Source organism: Vollenhovia emeryi, unplaced genomic scaffold, assembly GCF_000949405.1.
Source record: "Vollenhovia emeryi isolate VEMERY1.0 unplaced genomic scaffold, V.emery_V1.0 DF939126.1, whole genome shotgun sequence".
In the NCBI taxonomy this organism is placed as follows: domain Eukaryota; kingdom Metazoa; phylum Arthropoda; class Insecta; order Hymenoptera; family Formicidae; genus Vollenhovia; species Vollenhovia emeryi.
Genome location: NW_011967240.1, coordinates 2,425,827 through 2,447,851, shown reverse-complemented (window position 1 = coordinate 2,447,851; position 22,025 = coordinate 2,425,827). Strand labels below are relative to the sequence as shown.

Below are 22,025 nucleotides of genomic sequence, written 5' to 3'. Positions count from 1 at the left end.
AAATACGCTGTTGAGACCGTGCAAATTGTTCTGTACAAGTACAGCTCGTAAACGGAACGATTTTGAACACGCACGGATAATTTAAACTGCCAGTAATCTAAAAACTAATCCGCCAATGCTATGAAAAAATGAAAAAGCAGATTCTGATTCGTTTTTTTTTATTCTTCACAGTTTGATTTGCAAGATCCTTCGATTTTCATTAGCTTCCGTCGACTAGCTTTATTGGACAGAAGAAATGTGACGCTTCAGATCATCGAGGAATCATGCAAATTGCTCTGAACGTCCATGCGTGGCTCGTGAGCGGAACGATCTCGAGCCTGTCCGAGTAACAAGGGGCTCTCGACTACTCGCGATGAACGAATTACAATGCGAAAACACGATTTTTCACCGCGCGCTACAACTCGGTTACAACACGGTATCTCGCGAGCTGTCGCGGGAGCGAAGCGAGGGGCGGGATCTGCTCTCGCGCACGGCCTGTTATTTCTACATTAATGCGGCGAGGTCGCGAGGTTAACGAGTCCCCCTTGTACCCGGCGTTGGAAATTGCTGTTTCGAGTCTCGACCCGCCGCCGCTGGCGGATCGCCGTCCCGTGCCTACCTCCGGCCCGTGATTGATCGCGGGACGATAGGAATAAGAGGGTTTCCTCCTCACGGCAAACACACCCCGCGTTTACAAGCATCGTCACTTTGCGGGCGGAAATCGCCGAGGAGTTGCCTCTATATCAGCGGCAGATGCCCTTCGGTCAATCCTCATCTTTTCGCGTGCGCGCGCGTCATCGGATTTCTCAGCTGGCTCACAGCTCTCCCCCTCGGGGCATTCGGGGCGGAAGGGTGAGAAGATAAGGCTGGCGCGAGTGCGGGGCGCCCTTCGCGTACGTAAATCGTCGCGTGTTATCGAGCCATCGATTTCGAGAACGGGGGAGAGATCTTCATCCGGTGCGGCGGACGTAAGGATGACATATTTGCGTACGTAAATTTGAAGATGACGATACAAGAGGCATCTCACCTGCATTTCTTACTTGCTAATGTTAGCCGGGACCACCGTGAGGTCGCGGGAATTTTAAATTCGCTAAAGAAGATAATGCGATCGATCCTATCAAGGCAATCTCCTCGAGACTCGCCGCGGAATATTCCCCCAGAGTCCGATAGGAAACTTGAGGAAACACGCTATATATACACGTATGGATACACATATGTGTCCACTGCCGTCTGATACCAAACTCCGCGCATGAGTGCAGCACGCGTACGTGGTCGGCTGCTGTCTTGTCTGCAAGCAATCCAGAGCTTGACCTTTATTCCCTTATTCAAGAGAGTCCCGATGGACAAAGTTTGTAGCGTCAGAACTCTCGGACGAGCGCCGCTGCTACTTTTCGAAACAATACAATGAAGAGGGTTTTCGACTCGCGTGGCATCGTCACGAGTGGCTCACTGATAAGTCGCTGTTAAATATGCACGTCGGCTATTGCGCCAATAACCGAAAGGCGTCACCACGATTCATCACGTTTTAGAATAGTTTGCCAATTGCGGATCGCTTGCCTTGTCTCGCCAGGCCGATCGAAACCGCGCGTATCTTCCTCTTTTTGTTTCAGAGATTTCGGGCCCGGCGAAGACGCAGACACCAACATGGCCACCGTTCTACGACGAGGAGGACGAGGTCCAGTTCGGTTCGGCGGAGATGGACAAGATGGAGAACAAGCCACTACCGGTGGATAACACGGTCCACGGACACGTGGGTTATCCATCGCTCGCCACGCCGTCCTCCACGACCCGCGTCGGCAAGAAACGACCGATCAACGCCAGCTCGGGCGCTGATCCTTATCCGCGACGGCTCTTCGTCCTCGTGTCGCCGCTGTTGTGGCTTCTAATCGTCTGCCGAAGATGGTGATGGTGATGAGAAACCGGGAAAGGGCCGAGGACTTCTGAAGGACCTAATCGAGGCATCCATTGTCAGTGCTCGCACGTTGCGATTCTCGTAACGCGATCTCTCGCAATCATTCACCTTTGAAGAAGAAGAGTTTTTATGTACGATCGACGCTCGATGACCATAAAATTGAAGTTGTTTGTGCAGCCGCCGCGAAAGGACGATAGATAGAATAGGGAATTGAGGGAATTCGGTGCTAATCTCCAAACGTACTACGTTTTAATTTTGACTGATCAGTGCGAAGAAGCCGCTACGTCCAGTAGCCAGGCCGCGTAAGGTATAAAAGCCCGCGAGCTTTAATCTTCATTGGCTATTCAGCAGCTTGCTCGGCTCTGCGCGGCGAAAACAACTTCGAATGGGCTTAAGTTGCCGCCGCCGCCGCCGCCGCCGACGACGACGACGACGTATCGTCTTCCTTGAGTGGCTTATTCGTAATTCGTAGACCTAATCAATGCATCGGAAACTCGCGGAAGGGATGAACCAGATAGGACTGAAGACGGGGAATGTGCATTGCCGAGCATATATTGATCGTGATACTTGAATCGAAGAATCGATCGGTGAGTGTCAGGTTAATTAAATTCAGGGACCGAATTCGGTATAATTTAATTCGATGCTATTCTCGATGGTATAGCATTAAAATGTCCTACATTTTTCATTCCCGGGCAAAGTTAAACTCGTGCAACGCGATCCCACCTTATATCCCGCGCGATATCGCCGTTCTGTTTCGATTTCAACGGTGAACCTGTGAGAACGAGATCAATCGAGCTGAATAGGGACATTTATGTAAAATATTAACTTCTCTATTTTGTTACGTGGAAGCGTACGTGTTATCAAATCAAATTGCGGACTCTCGAGCGACTGAATCGAAAGGTTCCGAAAGAGAGGGAACGACGGACGCGAGGTGTAAGAACGAGGCCAATGATAGGACGATGAGGAGGCTGAAGTCGGACGGAGAGGCGAACGTCAACGGCAAGGAGAGGAACATATCTCGAAATGAAGATAATCCTGGGTGTCATTCGCGCGGATCGAAGAGTCAGGTGCGTAACTCCTCAGTCTCGGCGGCAATAAATCTGCGTGATATGTACATATTTACGTGTATCATATAACAGGCACGCTCGCACGTGTAATATGTGTGCATACGTCAGGGTAAACTAACACATTCGTGCCACTCTTCCCCAGCTCCCCCGCTGCGCTCCCTCAGTCGCGAGTGTGCGAGTGGCGCGGCGTTCCGTAGATAGCCCTTACGATTACGCCGTTGTGTAATAGGATATGTATCGCGAGTTTAAAACGAGTATTGAAAGCTTTAAAGGAGTTCGAGCCGGAAGTAGCGAGGCCGTGTCTCGCGCCCGTCTCGGCGGACGCCCTCGATCCCCCGAGGGAATCGATCGCGGACAAGCGGCCCCAAGTTGTTCGCCACACACGCCTCGATCACGGACGTGCGATCGTACCTGTCCTCCACCGCAAACTTTCTTTTCTTCTTCCTCCCCGCAAGGTTACCGCTCGCTTCGGCCAAGTTTTTACAGCGCTCCCGGTTAGCTCTCCAGCAGCGAAACGGTCTCTTCAGTCAACACGGAATTAAGTGTGTCTTCGGTGGAACATTTAGTGCTCTACTTTTTGAATACGATTCTCAAAACGTTCCCCGATAGCAGAGTGGAGAGTCTCGCTTTCAATGATTGTTCACTCGAGAGTTTCGAGAACGAGCTCTCGATATTAGAACTTTCTTTCGGTTGAAATAAAATTGGATGATATTCATCGGGTATTTATTCGGCAACTTTAATCGCGACTGTCAATCGTGAATTTAACGCAAACCTGAAAACGATGCCGGATAAAACTCCAACTTTTAAAAGTGGAAACTACAAAAATAACCAAAGTCTAAAGGGCACGTTTCTTTCTTGAAGAAAAAGATGCTAAATCCGGCGATTTTGAGGAATAACACGAAATAATACATTTTTGGATATTGTATAAGTAAATGAAATCACAGTATGAGTCGAGTACAGTTTTTGTCCTCTTACGTTCATCGACTTAGCGGCGAAACAGTAAATTCAGTTTTATTTCCGTCGAATGTAACAAGTGTAATATTACATCGAATTACAGCAATGCTGCAACTGACTCTTTTACGACGATAGATTCTTTGTAAGCTTATAGTTTCGAAAGAAATTTATAATGTGGCATTAAACTAATTTTACTTGCAACCAACGTAAAATAAAACCGCCGGTGGAATATAAAAAAAAATTACAGACTAATATAAAATTACCGGTTTTAATGAAAGTTAAAATATGCGAGAGAGGTATTTAAAGCGATAAAGGATGTTTCTGAAAAATCTACATGGTGTATAAATTGCAGGCTGTAGTGAGACTTGTAGGAGCAACTCAATCAAAATGTGATAAGTCAATAAAGAGTTTCACCGATCGCGCGTCCTACGATCAGGAAGTGATGTCTGACCGCTTGTTTCCGGTGTGAGCCAAACAACTAATAAGTGTTCGATAGATCAGCAACGATCGTTTTCTGGCGCGAGTTGCTTCAAGTGAGTAGAATTCGTGTGTGAAAGGAAAGAGGACACGGAGCGAGAGTGTGTGTCTAGAGAGAGAATGATACTAATTATATTTTTATATTTCCCCCATAGCGCGCTTACGTTCCGTACCGATAGATTTTCAATTACTGTCAAAGCCTCCAGCCATTCCATCGTTGCTATCGTGATATTCGGTTTTCGCAGTAATTTCTCTAATTATACTTGACGTTGTAACAGCGAACGTCGTGACGTAATGGCGTGTCCAATCTGGCTGTTCCGATTCCGCTTTCGGATCTCCATCCTGCTTTCAGACGAAAATCCACAAAGTGGATCTATCACGACCGTGGAAAGATAACAAAATCGATCGCATCGATTCCCACGCACCGCTCGCCGCGACAGTTTTGTATTCACTTGCTAAATAAATCGGGCGTTCCCGTGGGTGCTTGGTTTTGAAGTTTTATGGCAACCGAAATTGCGTCTCGTTACGCTTCGCGGTTCGTTTTCGGTACTCGCCGTCACAGCTCTCTCGCAGGAGCGTCATACGTGCCCAATTTCCATTAAAATCCATTCTCGCGTGTGTGTCTCGATCGATTTGTCCTTCACGATCGGCTCGCCCACACGCCTCGTCGTTCTTAAATACCGATCTCGAACTTTTTTTTTTACGTTAAATATCAAATATCTTTCCCCGTTCTACCTAATTTCGAGGTAAAACCTGCAATAAAGTTTCTACTGCAAATAGTTTATAGTTTCAAAGTAAAATTGATATTCGAAAAAAAAAGAGAGGGAAGTTTTACTGGCAAAATGGTTATAAAGTATTTGCTAGCATTGTTCTAAAATGCATGACAAAATGCATTGGACATACATTAAATATAGGAGATACTCTCCATGATTTAAGAGACAGACTCGTTACTTTATATTACTTTATACTCTCGATATTGCAGATGCACGTTGCTCCACTGAAACGCCGCATATCTGATAAATTTTGTCGCTTGCAACGTTTTCCTGGGGAACTCTTCAATTAACCAATGGCCCATTTCGCGTTCGATATAATATGCGACGTGCCACATTCGTCACTGCAATCTACGTCGAAATGGTCAGTCGCAAAAAAAAAAAAAACCCCCCGGCCAGTTCGCGAAGCGTCCTCAAGCGTCCTCACGAGGGCCAATGAATGGTCGCTCTCTCGGTGACCGAAAAAAAAACCCTCGAGAAAAAAAATCGCGACGCTTTTTCCCCCGACGGGCCAAATCACGCTCGTTTGCGACACGCCGCCCGTAGCCTGCGAGGCCGCGGACGAGCGTGTTCCCTCTTATTTCGTCGGAGGGAATCCCCGTTTCAGGGCGATTATCGTCTCTTTCTCTCTCTCCCTCTCTCTATCCGGCGACGCGGGGAAACGGCGGAGAGGTGGGCCGCCCTCTCTCTCGGTCACCGTGAGAAATTATAAGGGCGAATCCGCCTTTAAGGACTGGCGGAAGAAGATCTTAGTTCCTCCATAAATAAACACAACTGCCCGCGCAGCTGGCGCGGACGTAATTCATCGTGAATTAATTTAAGGGCCACTCCGCCGCCCTACCTCCCCCCCATTGCCCTCCGTTGTCTCACGTTTTCATTAGAAGCCGCGCCGAGGCCGCCATTTGGCGGCTCTCGCCTTTATGCTGATTTTATTTCCCTTCTTTCGCGAACTCCAGCGCCCGCGGAGTAATTGTGCGGTATTATTATCCGCCGCAGGGCTCGGGGCGGCACGAACGACCGCATGACGTACGGTCCGTCGAGCCGGGCGAGGGCCAAAGTCAGGAGGATTTGACGGTCCGCCAAAAGCCCTTGCCCGCCGTACGTCCTCGTTCTCACCGCCGTTCTCGTCGTCAACATCCTCGCGGCGCCCGAAGATGTCGATGGTCCCTTCGTACGACTTCCAAACGAGCTTACCGGTCCGTTTCGACCACGTCGCGTAGTCGTCTCTGTAAAGTTACAGCCGTAGCTGCAGTCGCAACACCTCCTCGCGCCGGCCCTTCAAGCCAGTCTCTCCGGCTGCGACTGCTCGTAGATTTCTCTGCCCCCCTCGGCCGCTCGCTTAATCTCCGTCGGTTACGCTTATTAAAGCCCCGAGAGGTACGACGTGTAAGCCCGTCGAGGCGATATACACGTGGGACGCAGATAGTTACGTATGCGAGCTGGTTGCACGACTGTTGGTTTATCGCGCCCTCGCAGTCGGTGCTTCTCGCCGTTTTCGACATACCAGGCGAAGGGTGCAGTTTCGGAAGTGCACACTTCAACACGTCGCAACGATCAATGTAATTTCGCGACTCATCGCAAAGGGATAAATGTCCTATGTGCGAAACATTTCCTCCAGTTTCGCCCCTAATTCGTTAAATAGCACTCAGAAGCGTGATAACCGTGCGACAAGGGGTGTGCGAAAATGATTAACATGATAGAAAATTACACACGGTGATCGTTTCTGACCCCGAGACTGATGGACGGACGATTCGCGAGTCGATGTTCGATCGACCCTCAGTGTCTTCCTACGTGCAATTGAAATATCGATAATGTTTTTTAAACGCCACTTCTTCGCCCGGGACGCTTCAACATTGATATATTTTGGCACTTTAACTGCCAGACGATTTCGGATTTTTCTACGACACGATCGAACAGCTTCGAGAAGTTTGTTTTATGAGTCTTAAGTGGGTCGATTGAACTGGTATAAAGTTTTAAGAGTTTTGGGGAAGGAGAATTAGCCAACTTCCTTTTATCTGCGTGAATTATCGCCCCTGTAGATCGTCCCTTTCGGCATTCACATTGACATTGTGTGAAATAATGCTATGTTTTTATCTCCCAGCGTTTCGCGATGTTGTACGAATATTCGTATACCTCGCGCGATGCAAATTTCATTTATTTTTCTTTACTTTACTTCAATTATGTGATATTGTCGTTTTAACGATCCTTCCTTCGAATAGAATGTCGATATAGTATACGATTCCTGAACTTTCGTCCTCTTTTTGCTCCGGTATACCCATGCTTATCTTTTTCATGGCTCCTCTTTTATTTACTTTAGTTTTCGCAACGTGGCTTGTTGCAGTCGTTAGTTTTTCTTTGCGCTTATTGAGTCGTAAATAACATATCTTCCTTATCGAACGAAAACACCGTTGCAAAAAAAAACCGAGCCGAATACCTGTTCTAGAATTTTTCGCTCTTCGTGCAGTAGTTTTCACAATCGAGTTTCGAAGCTGCGTTAACTTGCACAAACACGCACACAGATACGTGCTCGCGTGCGCGCACGCAAGAAGTAAGTAAATTTAAAGCATTTTTAGTTCGTGTCATTGACGTACTATCTCACCCCCCCAAAAAAGGAAAAGAACAGAAACCGTTCACGCTCGCGACGAAGAAATTATCCTTGCAGAAAAGTGAGCACAGAGTCTCGCGAAAACGAAGACATTTTGCGAAAATAAAGATCGATTAAAGCCACTGCGTTCGAACGATTCAGGATATCTCGTCTTTCAATCCCCGATCGTGCGGATAATCGGATTCCCCGCGCTTATTTCCCAACTTTGAGTTCGGCGACGGACAATACTGGGATACAGTTCTCGAGAAGTCAAATGCATTATGCATGTAGTGCGGAGAAAAAAGAACCGTTCTCGCGCGAGAGCTGTCGATGAATTTTCTGCGTAGCGGGATGTACAAGGGCCGCGAACCACCCTCGAAATCCCTAAAGTAGTCCGTTGGAGATTATCAGCGGCGGTTATCCAGGCAGCTGCGTGTTATGTCACTGCCACTCGGCAGCCTACGGCGGCTCATTCCTCCTTTCGCGCTTCCAAATACTCCCCCAGACTGTAATATCAGACAATACAAGAAAACGAAACTTCGAATACGTGGAGAACTGTTAGCGGTGTGCATGATGCGCGAAGAATGATTTCTCAACCCTTTAAGAAATATCTAACTCCCCCCCCCCTCTTCCAGCGCCGCTAAGCTTTAGACTCGGTATCATAAAGCCGTATTTCATTAGCATCAGAAGGATCGAGAGAAGACAATATCATTTATTGCATATCTCCAAAGTATAGACATATCGTCGATCAAGTTAAAATAAAAAAAGCGTCATCTTAAGGTAAGCAGTTAACTTAGACTGTCGAAGAGGCCTTCATCCGGCAATCGTTCACATATTCTATCAGTTTTATTTATCAGCAAACTTGAATCTTTTAGAGATTCTATATTTTTTCTTTCCTGTAAAAAAAAAACTTTTCGTTAATTGTATTTTCCCTCTTCTACGATAAAAAGTTTCAAAAAGAGAGTGTTTTTTTTAGAAATTCAAATCTAACGAAGCTACAAAACACTTTGTTAAACACGGAGTGTCTTCTTCAATACGATCGCAGACAGGTGTCTCGATTCTTCTGGTGTTGACCGCGAAGTAACTCTCCTATTGCGTTTTAATCGATATGATGTATTGTATACTTTTTGTAAGATAATAAAAATGAAACACACGGTTGAAAGGTGGTTCCTTGGTTAGATTTATATAAGTCCCGGTAAGTCGAGACGTATCCTAAGATCATCTTGGTCCCGATGGAGGATACCTCGCGAGATGGAAATGTGCTTTAAGAATCCTTCGGGATACGAAACGTGCTTACGCGCTTGTCAATGAGTGTTCAAGAAGCTAATTAAACGGATTGCATTGTCTTCGTTCACGAGCGCAATCGATTCGACTTGTACATTAAGAGACGAAGTTGCAACCCTCGCGTTGTTAAACGGGACAATCGCGTTCCGTATTTGAACGAACTCTCGGCGTTTATGCGAGTATTATATCTCGAGATGACGAAATGCTGCCCGTGTAAAGGTAAGTTCGACCGTCGACAATGTATACCAAATCTAAACGCTATCTTCCTGTATAAATAATAATCGCAAAGTCGTAGTAGCGTTCGATATGATTTCTCGACGGCGTCTTTCCCCAGCGCGTGATGCATAGTGCTCGCGTAATTTTGTATAATTGTACGTACGAGCAAATCGATCACCTTGATAAGCGGAGATTAACTGAAAACGACGAGCGATGAGCGAATTGTATAAATATAGTCGTGTAAGAAGGTAGAGGAGAATAATTCTGTAAATAATTGTGAACAAGAAACAATACTGTAACCAAGTATCACGGCGGAATAAAGACAGCTTCGTGTTGCATATGAAGCTATCGATAAGATCTTATCTTGTGTATGTTGTTACACGAAGTCCATTGTTTTTGTTAATAATACATCGTTATGCCCAGGATTTCTCCTCACATTACGAACTCGCATATATTTTCATAATTAATGAACGAGTAAAAGAAAGCTTATATGTGTACGTTCTATTGATACATTCTATTAATTTATTTATATGTAAAATGATAACATAGAAATTGCAATTTTTAGCTCTTTCATACGACAATTCTGCATATCGGAGCAAGTGCAAGCATGAAGGTAAGTTTCACACAAACTGATTAGCAACTGGCCATATCGGAATTTTCATATCTTTCTAAAATTTTGTCAATAATTTAAATCCAGATAAAAAATGTCATTGGAGAAAAATGGAAAGTAATGTCCTCAATTTTTCCTAATGGTGATAGATTAAGTAACTACAATTGATATCATTTTTGTTGGTATTTAATGCATATTATAAATGTATGATATATCAAAGTGAAAAGAAATTATTTTTAATGAGAGAGATATTTCGATGTTGCACTACATTCTATCTCGGAGATGCACGCGTTGATAGTCCAATATACTTCAGGAATTTAATATTGAGTACATGTACCCTCGCACAAAGTCAAGCACAAAAAAAAACTTGGGATCTTTGCAAATCAATAAAGCTCTGAACACAAATTCTTTCCAAATGGCCGAAGATATGGCAAGACTTCGTCCGTAATTTCATTCGTTTATCTAGGAAAAACTCTTTTATCAAAGTAAATGACATATTTTGTGATACTGCTCCAAAGGATAATGGAGTCTCGCATTTAAAAAACCTATTGAGAACAAACAATTTAGTATGAACGTTTCTCTCATTTAAAAAATTTTAAATTAAAATTAAGAAAAATGATCTAATTAGTTGATATTCAAATTGTACAGTTGATATTATTTTTATAAAATACATTTCTAAATAAAATATTCGATATCCTATCTTGATCATTTATTGTGTAACAGAAGAAGGATATTGAATATTATATCTAAAAATGTGTGTATTCTGCCGTAAATATCGATATGGTATAATGATGACTTTTGCACCGTATGATTCAAATTAAATATTGAACATTTACATATTGAAATATGATCGATATACGAATAAAAAACTTTTTAAAGCAAATTGTATTTTCCCGTGTATTTACGCATTATTTATTCGCCGTTTATTAATAAATTGAGCTGTTAATTTTAATAAACCACAGCTTTGTAGTTCTACAGGAGCAATTATCTTTCTTATAAAATGTCTATTACAAACAATTGTTTAATCTCAATTATTTTGCTTTTTATCATTACCGATGAATAAATCTTTTAAAATGTCACAAATTCTGTGAAAAAAAATTTATATACCATATACAATATTTTCTATACACAGTACCGGCCAAAAGTATATCACCTTTAGGTTTTCTGATCATAACTTCCGTCGAAGTGCACCGAATGTGGCAAAATTTTACAATAGACACCAGACAACAGGTACATCTTGTTCACGAAAGGTAATGAAATTTGACAAAGTACTTACATCATGATTTTTGAATTTTTCATTCGAGCACTTTAACAGATAATTACAAAGATAATTTGCGACAGAATGAAATGTCTGAATGTGTGACCAACTGCATAGTATACTATTTATACAGAAGTTAATATAAAAGACTTGGTATGTATAAAAAAAATTCAGAAGAAATGTCTCAACACTTATTGTAACGGGATTCTATTATACCGTAATTATAATTGTCAGTAATATACCTTAACAGCCGTTCCAAAGTGTCGTTTATACTGCGCATCTGGAAAAAAAACGAAGAAAAACACGACGTTACTCTCAAATATTCGCATCAAATACAGGTCTTCTCGAATGCACTTTAAAAATATGTCTAGCGAGTGGACGAAGGCACACATGCATTGCGGTTGGTTATTTGGATTTCGACGCGACGGAGGGTGGCAGAGGGTGGAGGAACGAGAAGGGGTTACGGGTCGAATGGAAAAATTCGCTCGATATTATTTCAAACTTCTTTGAAACACGGGGTAGATATGCCAGACTTGCCCGGTCTCTCACGCACGTGCGGCGTAGGGTAACAGTCAAACACTTGGCACCAGCCGGCGCCGGGTATGTGACATGAATATTTGTTTCTAATAAGATATGCTGCCTCGCCAGCGCCATTTGACGCACCTCTCTCGCCGCGCTTACGTTACAACTATCGCTCGCGAGACGACAGAATCGACCCAGTTCTACGATCGATTTTTCTATCAAACAGATAAAACGGACGTAATTGAATATCGAAGTTATGTTTGGACGACTTTAATTTGCCGTTTAGTCAGCACAAAGCCGCGAGGTCGCAAATAAATTCGCTGCGCTGCGCGAAATTTACAATCCAAACTACATCCCTCGTCCACTTGTCAATATGTTGACGATTTTGCTGTCAGCTAACTTTGGAAACAATTTTCACAAAAGTCAAACCTACATTCGATAAAACTACCAAAAAAAAAACGTAACTCCTAAAAGTTGAAAAGATATGAAGTTATTTATGACGTTACCTCGAGGAATCGACGTAAACTTTCGTAACGTGGGAGATAAAAAGTTCTATAAAAAATGCAACTGTTTAAGATGATATCAAAAACAAAAGCGATAAAAAATAAAGTAGACAAAAATATATAACTGAGAATAAAAATGATAATAATAATGCAATTTGTAGAGAAAAATTTTTAAAAAGGAGGAAATACCACAGAGTGCTCAAAATGCTAAAAATAATTTTTCGGTATTGCTTTAGTACAATTGCTATTATCGTTATTTAGAAACTGAATTTTTACTACGAAAGCACATTATAGTCAATACACCATTATATATGCAGATTGTCATTTAACGCATTTTTATTACAACAATTTTAATTTCCCAATATGTATAATAATCATTTGGAATACACAATTGTAAGATGAAACAATTCTGGGGGTAAACCATATCAATTTTAACGCGTTTATGTTACATCAATTAGGAAATGAGATCCAGTTCCCATATCGGATTTCGATTACGCAGTCATAGCAGTAAAGTTCATCTTGCAGCATTAATTGCGTCAATTCAAACTCCTTCAGCTTGTTTTTATCATCGTGTGAACTTAATTTCGATACCTAATTTTTTTAAGGCAACATGTTTTCCAATATATTACATGTAATTTTTAAGATCTCGTGTATACCTATTTTGAACTTTTAGTATAATTTCACAATTCTGCGCGTAAATTTCGTGAAGGAAAGCAAGATATATTAAGGATTATATGTAAGAGAAATTGCGAAAACCCACCCTTAATATAAGTAGCATCGAATAATAATGTTGTTTCGTGTGCATCGATTCTTCGAGGCAACTCACAAGATGATTATCCCGTAAACCTGGAAATTCGCGAAATTCTACGCACATAGTTTCCCTTATAGCGTACACTCCGTGGAATTTCCCTTCGAGGCATCGACCGGAAATGCTAACAATTGGCGTGCTAGCAACAACGAGAACTAATAATCTCGATCGAATCGACTGACACCCGGAATGTTTAATTAAGATTTGTGAATAAACCGATACATATTGCAAGAATTTCTATTACGACGGATAAAGTATCAGCTCGTATAAAATCAAATTTTATTCCAAATATATAGCGTGAAAAATTCCAACATGTTACATTTTATGTAAGAAATATAAATCACAATTATATATAATAAGAAATTAATGTATAAATAAAGAAGTAAAAAGTGTTTTACTACTTCTAGGGAGTCAGCTCACTTAGAATTTTATCGAAATCACAGAGGTCTGACTTTTGTTAAAACTATTTCCTACTATCTGTCATCTGACAGCGAAATCAACGGTGTATCAGCAAGCGGACAGGACATGTAACTCGGCTTGTAAATTCGCACAACGTTTATTTGCGACATCAGAGCTTTGCGACATCGTCGAACCTCCTTCACCTTGGATTAACCAGACGCTCTGCTCAGGTGGCGAAAGGAGAGATCACGAGCCTTTTATGGGGGCGCTTCGCGTCGCATTAACGACGAGATGGATCACGTCCCTCCACGCTCGTAAAGTAATGCGCGCCGGACTTTGTTTAGATCCTTCTCCGTAAAAGTGCACGTAAGCCGTTCCGTATCTCTGCCTCTCTATTTTTCACCCCCCACCTCTCTCTCTCTCTCTCTCTCGCTCGCTCTCTCCCTTTCTCTCCATTTCAGCCCCCGGTCAACCCTCCTCAAGCGGTTTTCCACGTTTCTCTTTCTCCTTTTTTCATTTTATTTATACGTCTCCCTTTATGGGAGAACACTCCTCGCGCGTCCGACTATCGTCGTTCGGCACGGTCGTCACGGTCGACGGCAGCAAATTGCATTCAGACCCATTTCCTTTTTTCAGTATTACGCATGCGACGGGCCTCGGTGGCCTTCAAGCGCCACGTACGCGAATCTCGTCTCATTCTCCCGATTTGATTAACTCGAACAAATGACGTAAACCCGCAATTATAACAAAGAACATTGAATTACACTTGTTAGGATAATAAATACAATGATGAATGTGCAAATAATAAAATATTTCGCAAATTAAACATGAAATAAATATCTTTCAATAGAGAAGAACTTATTCAGCCATAGGACTACAATGATATTCTGTATTAATTGATTAATTTGTATTATTAAGATTCAGTGTTCTTACTTGTTTTCCTTTCCCCCAAGCCTCTTGACAAGTTTTTATCCTATTTTTTCTGTAACTAACTCGAATAGCCCCTTCTTATTCTAACTGGTAATTATGCCTTACGTAATAATATTATTTATATAAATTTTTACTTAACAACTTCTTGAAATAACAAAAATTTAATGAAATACAGTTTATTCGGAAAATTGGATAAATTATTTTATGGCAGTGAAATGCAATCTCATAGAAATACCTATATATATATATATTTGTAATATAAATATAAAGTATAATTGAAAGAAAATTGGTCATTATTAATATAATATATTAAAAGTTGAGATATCTCTCTGGCTTAATAATAGAAGTTTATTTTATTTTCATAATCACAGAAAATGAGTTATATCAGAACACAATTTTCTTGTACGTCATTCTCAATTATTGAGACAATTTTATTTTATTTGTATCCCATTGCTTCTATAATTTCATTTATTTGCCGTATACAAAGCCATTATATTTCCCGCATACAACTGTAATCATTATATTTCTTTCATCGATATGTCATTATGTACGATCTTCTTTTTCTTGTCCTAGTTTTCTCAATCCGATAAGAAAACGTACAAGAATAAAACGATAATTATTAATCAGTTAACCTCGGTTGGAAGAATCTCTTTTTAGATGGCATTAAGCAATCCGTCGTGTTTCTATAAAAACACATTGTCAATGTTAGACATTTATTTGTACTTTTTGATCTCTCGTTTTTCTGCCTGCTTTATATCGCTCTTTGTTATCGGGTCAATGCGTGCGACGAATCTCTTCCTCTTCTCTCGATCTCGTTTCGCCCACCTGGGATACTCCAAAAGCACAAGTCAATCTGGTTGGTAATTACCGAGAGAGTATCTCTCAATTCGAGCCAATGCACCCTCCCGGTTTGCTTCTGGTGCGTAAATAAATAACAAAACCTTATTTTCTGTTCAAGTCGTAGGGAGCTTAGCTTATTGGAATTTTAACTCGAAACTCGGAGTTAGTAAGCCATATCAAAATTGGAAAATGATACTGAATAATTAAATATTTCGTACTTTTATATGCGCTTTATTTTTCTCGAAAAGCCGTATATATCGTAAAAGTTCTTCCAAAAATAAAAAACAGAAACTGCATCGTTATAAACTAACAAGCGTATCTATTTTTTTTCCATTTTAAAGAAATAAGGGTTAGTGTTTGCGCGAGAAAATCTTCAACTAGTACTTTCTGTGTTGAGATGCGACGTTATTTCAACAATTTTGGACTGCATTTTGATTGTTTGCGTTCACAAATTCTCTTCTTACTCTTGGAGTTTGATTAACTCTGACGAGTAACGTTGTGGCACGAATGATTATAGCCAAGAGAATATCTTATCATGTCAAAGAAAACTATCTTTCTAATTTTATAGAGAGCTTACAAGGCATTTTTATGCATTTCTTCCGTTATCTCTTTTTTGTTTTTATATAAATCAAATTAGTATCAATATGATATCAAATTGCGATATTTATTTATTAAATATCGCAATTGATGGATCTTAAGAATAAATTTGGTATTTGCGATATTTATTTATTAAATATCGCAAATACCAAATTTATTCTTAAGATCCATCCATAAAATCATATCGCATTTCAAGATTGATTTCAGTTTAAATTTCTTGGAAACGCGACTCTAAATACAGACTTAAGAATTAGAAGAAGAACAAGAACACGTGGCGAAATACAATCCATTTCTATGCGTTGACGTGATAATAATCGACTGTCGATTAGCTGTCACGACTGACACGATAAATTGCATCTCGACCTTCTTTTCTTTTCGATTGGTATGCTGACCGCTTGTGATATGTCCACTTCTCCATTGGATGTGACTTCTCATATCTGCACATAGCATTTTAATTAATAAAATCGATCGTAATGAATAATCCAGCTGTCGATAGCGACGTCTAACATTTCCTGAAAAAGAGTAGAGCCCAAGAAAAGAACTCAGGAGTCATAAACGCTTAGATGATTTATAAAAACGTCTATGTAGACACACAATATACAACATAAAATGAAGACGCTACTGACAACTTTTATAAATTTTTTTAAAATAGTTGGAAATATTATTTTAAAAACACGTTCCTAACAGACAAAGTGACGTGAATTCGACCGCGTATGTGTGTGAGTTCAACGTTTTTCTTGCTAGTAAAAGTGAACCAGCGCTTGGTGATAAGACGATTTCGTTTGTGCGCAGAGGGAAGTAATCCTGAGTTATGCGATACCTTGCCATCCTCGGAACACTTCTTGAGGACGACCTATTTCGATACAGTTAGTGAAAAATAATACACCGATTATGGAAACCACTTTATAACCAGTGAATAAAACTACTCTTTAATATAAAAAAATATTATTTATTTATAACAAAGAAAGCGGGGGAGAGAAAGAGAATATAATAATCTTAAAATCATCAAAGTAGTAAATTGGAAATACTTGTAATTATCAATAATATAAATATCTTTTAATCATCATTATCAAATCTCAAAATTATTTGAAAAAAATTATTATATATTCCTGCCATTTCATACATTTAGTCTACATTGAAAATTTACGTAATTGTATGTTACGCTGATTCAGATTTCTATCTGCCGCTGTTAAGTTCTCAGGTAGTTTTACAATCTAGGTAAAGCAAACTTCACAATTTAAGCTATGCATTCGTGAGAATGCTAGAGAGAGATCATAGGTAGGTTTAGAAGAGAAGTACGGTGACGTATACTTTTAAAACGAGATAGCTAAAATTTATGGATGCGGAAATCATCTTACTAGAAACAGTTGCTTCTACCTCGTGATTTTTCTGAAATAAAAAATAGCAATAATTTATATAACGTTACATACTCTGTACACGTGAAGCCCCTATGACAGATTACGATAATAAACACACGAAGAATTGTGGGGTTTTTTTTTTTGCCATAAAAGGATATGTGGACCCGTTCGTGTTAATACTTTGAGATTCTGTCAACTTCAGAAGAACCTTGTCCGTTTTAAAGATAAATAAAATTCCTGATGGCTACGTGTCGAGAGAATTATCGGCAATAAACGACGAAGAAGGAGAAACAGCATTCAGGAAGAAAATGAAAAAGGAATGGGAAGGGAAGAAGAGATACGCAGCGCCGTCATTATTATGAATGAGATTTACACTGGCTGACAGACGGCCGAATATTTCAGTAGGTAAACCAATATATCCTCGCCTGTGCGCACGGCCCCCCGCACATGCAAATAGAGCAGGTTGGCCAGTACGTGGCAAATATTTGTTTAGACTTTTCGTCGACGTGCCGGCTCAGGATTGCATCGACGGTAAAGACGAGACGCCCACCCAAAATTCGCGCCAGTTTTAATATCATCCTATGTTTACATGACATTTATTATAATACAAAGTTGCGCGTCGAATGGCGCCGCGGCAAAGTGCTCCCGATTGAAAAAGAATCGGTTTCAAGTATACCGGCGAATATCGTCATAGAAATAAAACAGTAATGAAGTAAAATAAAAATAAAACTGAATTTAAAATAAAACAGTTAACATAAGCTTTCAATATAATCGACTTCGTCGATCCAAATTCTATATTTATGTATTCAGATCGTATAATAAAATCTAGAAACAGAGGGGGAAATTTTCATCTTTAATGGAAGACTTACTTAAACATCGTAAAACAATCTACTAAACTATGAACTTAGATAACGATCCGTTAGTTTCCATTAACATGTTGTACAATTGCTTTTACTGAAGCAAAACTGATTTTAACATTGGTTACCAGAAATACAATACTAAATTGCTTTCATATAAATATTTCTGGCTGTGCTACGATAGAATTAAATTGTTGGCTGTGCTATTATAGTTATTATCAATAAGGTTAACATTCCGTACCACATTACACTTACAATAAGAAAAACTTAGCAAATGCATTAAACGAAACAAAAATATAACAGTTTTCCACATCGCGAAGATAATTCTTTCCCGATCGAATAAAAATAGAAAGTAAATACACGTTAGACATATAATTATTTAAACAATGTTCAATCTCGATTAACAATCTTAATACCTTAATATTTAATTTATGCAGAGAAAGAAAACATCTTTAGTATATTGTTCCTACAATGGATGTATTATTTGCGTTTTCCTCGCGGCAGATGAAACTCGTACAGGCGGTTGTATTTCTCTTGCCTGCTCGTTATCTTGTGATGCATCGAGTTGCTAGTGTTTTTTTTATTTCATAGCAATCATGCAGAGAGAACGAACAATTACTGAACTCACAGCGGGGACAAGAGTCACTTCGTGCTCAGCAATTTCCATGTGTCATGTTCTTTTATTGCGTTGAAGATTATCGACACAAACGTGTAGGTGCTTGTTAAATTTCAGCTGATGTAAGCGAGAAATAGTGTCAATATTGCTCAGCTCATGAACATTGTTACAAATTATAGCGCCAATTATGCTTAAAGCGGCAAGAAATTGAAAAAAAAAAGAGAATACTTTTATGGATACACAGTAGACGTACTGTGCTGTCTCAAACTTTAATATTGTTATAAAATAGGATATGCGTTATTTGAAAACAAGATTAAAATAGTTAACAATTATTGTACATTTCGGTACCTTTCGTCTATACATCGATATATAAATTTTTTTGCATAAATTTTGTAATTTTAAATTAAATGTGAATTAACGTCTGATGTACCTGTATTAATTCCATTGCAAAACGGCCATTGTTTACCAAGCGATCAATATTATTGATAATAATTTACACGTATATTAGCAATATAATTAGTTGTATTAAGAGAGAGCGTTCACGTGGAAATCAACTATCGGTATTCTTCCAGGTAAAATTTTGAAAATATATATTTTTACATTATTTTCAAAGGTAAATTGAATTGTGTAAAAATAAGTGGTAAAAAATTCTCCGTTATTTTGAAAAAAGGTTTCGAGAAAAATAATCGTTAAATCCACACCCTTATTTGCAGGATATCTCTCCGCGTGTATTCATTTCTTAGCAATATGTTTCGAACCTTTTATAAAATTTAGTCGTGAGCAAAATTCGTGGAATACTCGAGTTGTAAAATATATGAGTTAAATTAAACCGTTTGTTGCTATTAATTGTTGCATTTGACGAAGTAACGAAAGGAGGCACTACCTTCCATCCTCTTTCCATATTGGGGAATAACCGGACGTTATCGATTGACACGGCGGAATCGGAATATCCGGGAGACGAATGTACAGTTGAAATTGAGAGTCCGGCGAACAAAATGAGAATGACAAGCGCAAAGCCAAAGAAGAGAACTCACTCGAGGACTGAAAGAAAATGATCGAAGGGAGCTCATTGATGCCGCGGCACAATGGACGGGGTTCACTTTCTTCGACGAGCCTCGTTAATCAGTATCGCGTACCGATTTCGCGAGAGATAGAGGAGAGAATTGCATTCTCCTGTATGTATTATCCATCGACACGTTTAATCGCCGCAGTTTCCACGTAACGGGCATCTGGATATTGATATCTCCAGTTAATTTTGCAAGGATAGCGCGGACTCAACTACCGTCAAATTCTCTTACTACACTGAAGCTCTTCAAGAAGCTACGAAAAAATCTTTTAACCGGGAAAAGTTTAATTTTGAATACTAAAGAAACGTTACATTAAATACGTAAAAAATAGGGGTTGCACGGAATACTCCGTCTCTCGGTTTGCACTTAATTGCGTCAGCTTTCATGAAGTTGAGATATATTTTTTTTTTTACAAAAAGTTTTGCGAAAGCTATTTGTCGCAGCTTTTTCATTACCCGCAGATTTTCACGAGCAGTCACCTCGCTACAATCAATATCCCGGCTCCGCACTTTTATACCTATACATGGATTTTTCGAGACATAGGATCGATGCGAGCATTACCAGGGCATAAACGCGTTTCAAAATTGATCGACAGAACCGCGAGCGCGAGTGAAGGCCGGAAACGGAAAAAGATTGATGATTTTACGGGGAAAGTAAAAAAAGAGCCCGTGAGGGGTAGCCCACTTTTGTCCCGAGCCTAGGAAATTTTCCAAGTTGTATCATTAATTATATCGCGATACAGTTGATTTACATCGGCGGCGCAGAATGGTCGATTGTTTCGCGACGTCGATGTCGGCTTACAGTAATGATTCACTGCTCGTTTCGCGAGCGAGCGGCGCGCGAAATTATTTAAAAATCACCTCCTCACTCGCGTCGCGCTCTCATTTAAGTCGTGCACACCGCCGGGGAGACTTGTCCGGACGCGGCCCCAGGTGGATTGCAGTATTCTCCTGTCAGGCCGCGGCCTATTAATTTTGTCGCGCTAATCTCCAATCTGCGTCTCCTTACTTTACAAAGTATTACGAGGGATCCGTGACTCCAGCCGCGACAAGCAATACTCGTTATAATAAATCGTTTTGCGTCCTAATCCCCGGCCGCGAGATTTCCTAAACGCAACTTGCATTCCGTCGGATCTCGAGACGTGCCGGATCTCCCGCGCGAATTTTGATAAATGTACAGTTTGGCATCTTCTTCTTCGAGTCCACATTCCGCGATCGGAGCATACAGAGATTCCTGAGAGTGACATTTGCAATTTCGATTTCGGCGAATGGAAATGGAAGCTTTCCGAAAACTGTCTGTTAGTAGAAAATTAAGCGGCGGTCAGCAACGATTCTAGCTTTCTAGCTTGAGTAAACAGCGATTACAAATTAAAAGATGTTGTAATCGAACATGAAGGTACGATCGGAAGAAAAACATGAAAAGCGTCCCACAAAAATAAATATACTTCTCGAGACAGCAGTCTCGTTTCTTTCTGTTATGTCAATGGCTGACTTGTTACTGAAATAACGCGAGATGCCAGTCGTAAGTTTTATTTTGTTACGCATCAATCGCTCTCGGAACAGAGAAGCACGCAATAGAAACACGCTTTGCGATGGCAGCTGTTTGGGGGAAAAAAAACGAAATGTCACAATTCTCGTACGGAGCAGAAAGCGTAAAAGAAACGCTTTACGCAGCGCAGCGACGTTGTTAAAAATTGCTTTAACATTTAAAAGACGCCGAGCCCTCTCCTTTAAAGTTTTTCCTTTATCCGTTACTACCGCCCGTTAACGAAGTGTCAGTTACCTCTCGCTGCATTTATAACGGCGCATGATACTCTCAAACGCGATGCATAGTCGTCGACAAAGACGACTGATCATGCGTTAAGGCCTGTGTCCACGATGCTAGAACTTGGTCCAAGTTCTAGTTCCGAGGAATATCTAGCCAATCAACTTGCGGCTTTATTGGAATAGCTGCAAGTTGATTGGCTACACATTTCTCGAAATTAAAACTTGGACCAAGGCCTTTACGCACGTTAGATTTTTCGGACACGAACATACAATGAAATAAACAGCGCTTCCAATACGATCCGAATCTCTGTGAATACAGTTAGGGCAAACTTTCGCGAACTCACATTTCGCTCGGAATATATTTCGCTCTGAGTTGAAAGGCGGCTGTACAAATTAATAATATCTAAAAGAGCTAAATATGATGTACAAGATCTAAAACGCTCAGCACTCGCTCTTTACACACAAGTAACAAAAACCACACGGAGGGAATTTTCACTTAAAATTTACCCTGCAAATCGTGTTATCGCGGGACAACGTGGCATTTTGAAAAACTGTACGAGTTTTTTGAAATTGTACCATACATTTCACTAGTAATTATACTTGATATACATTTTGCTGGTAAAATGTGTAGTAAAATTTCAAACCCTTGCC

At 40.4% G+C, this 22,025-nt stretch overlaps 1 protein-coding gene across 1 annotated transcript in view; it reads left to right on the top strand.

The window, feature by feature from the left end:
- Positions 1-7,761, top strand: part of LOC105569010 (lachesin-like) — a 48,197-nt gene extending 40,436 nt beyond the window's left edge. Inside the window, exon 9 of the mRNA XM_012025129.1 lies at positions 1,590-7,761. Coding sequence (XP_011880519.1) covers positions 1,590-1,885 — 296 coding nt within the window. The 3' untranslated portion in view covers positions 1,886-7,761. The remainder of the gene's footprint in view (positions 1-1,589) is intronic.
- Positions 7,762-22,025: the final 14,264 nt, after the last annotated feature.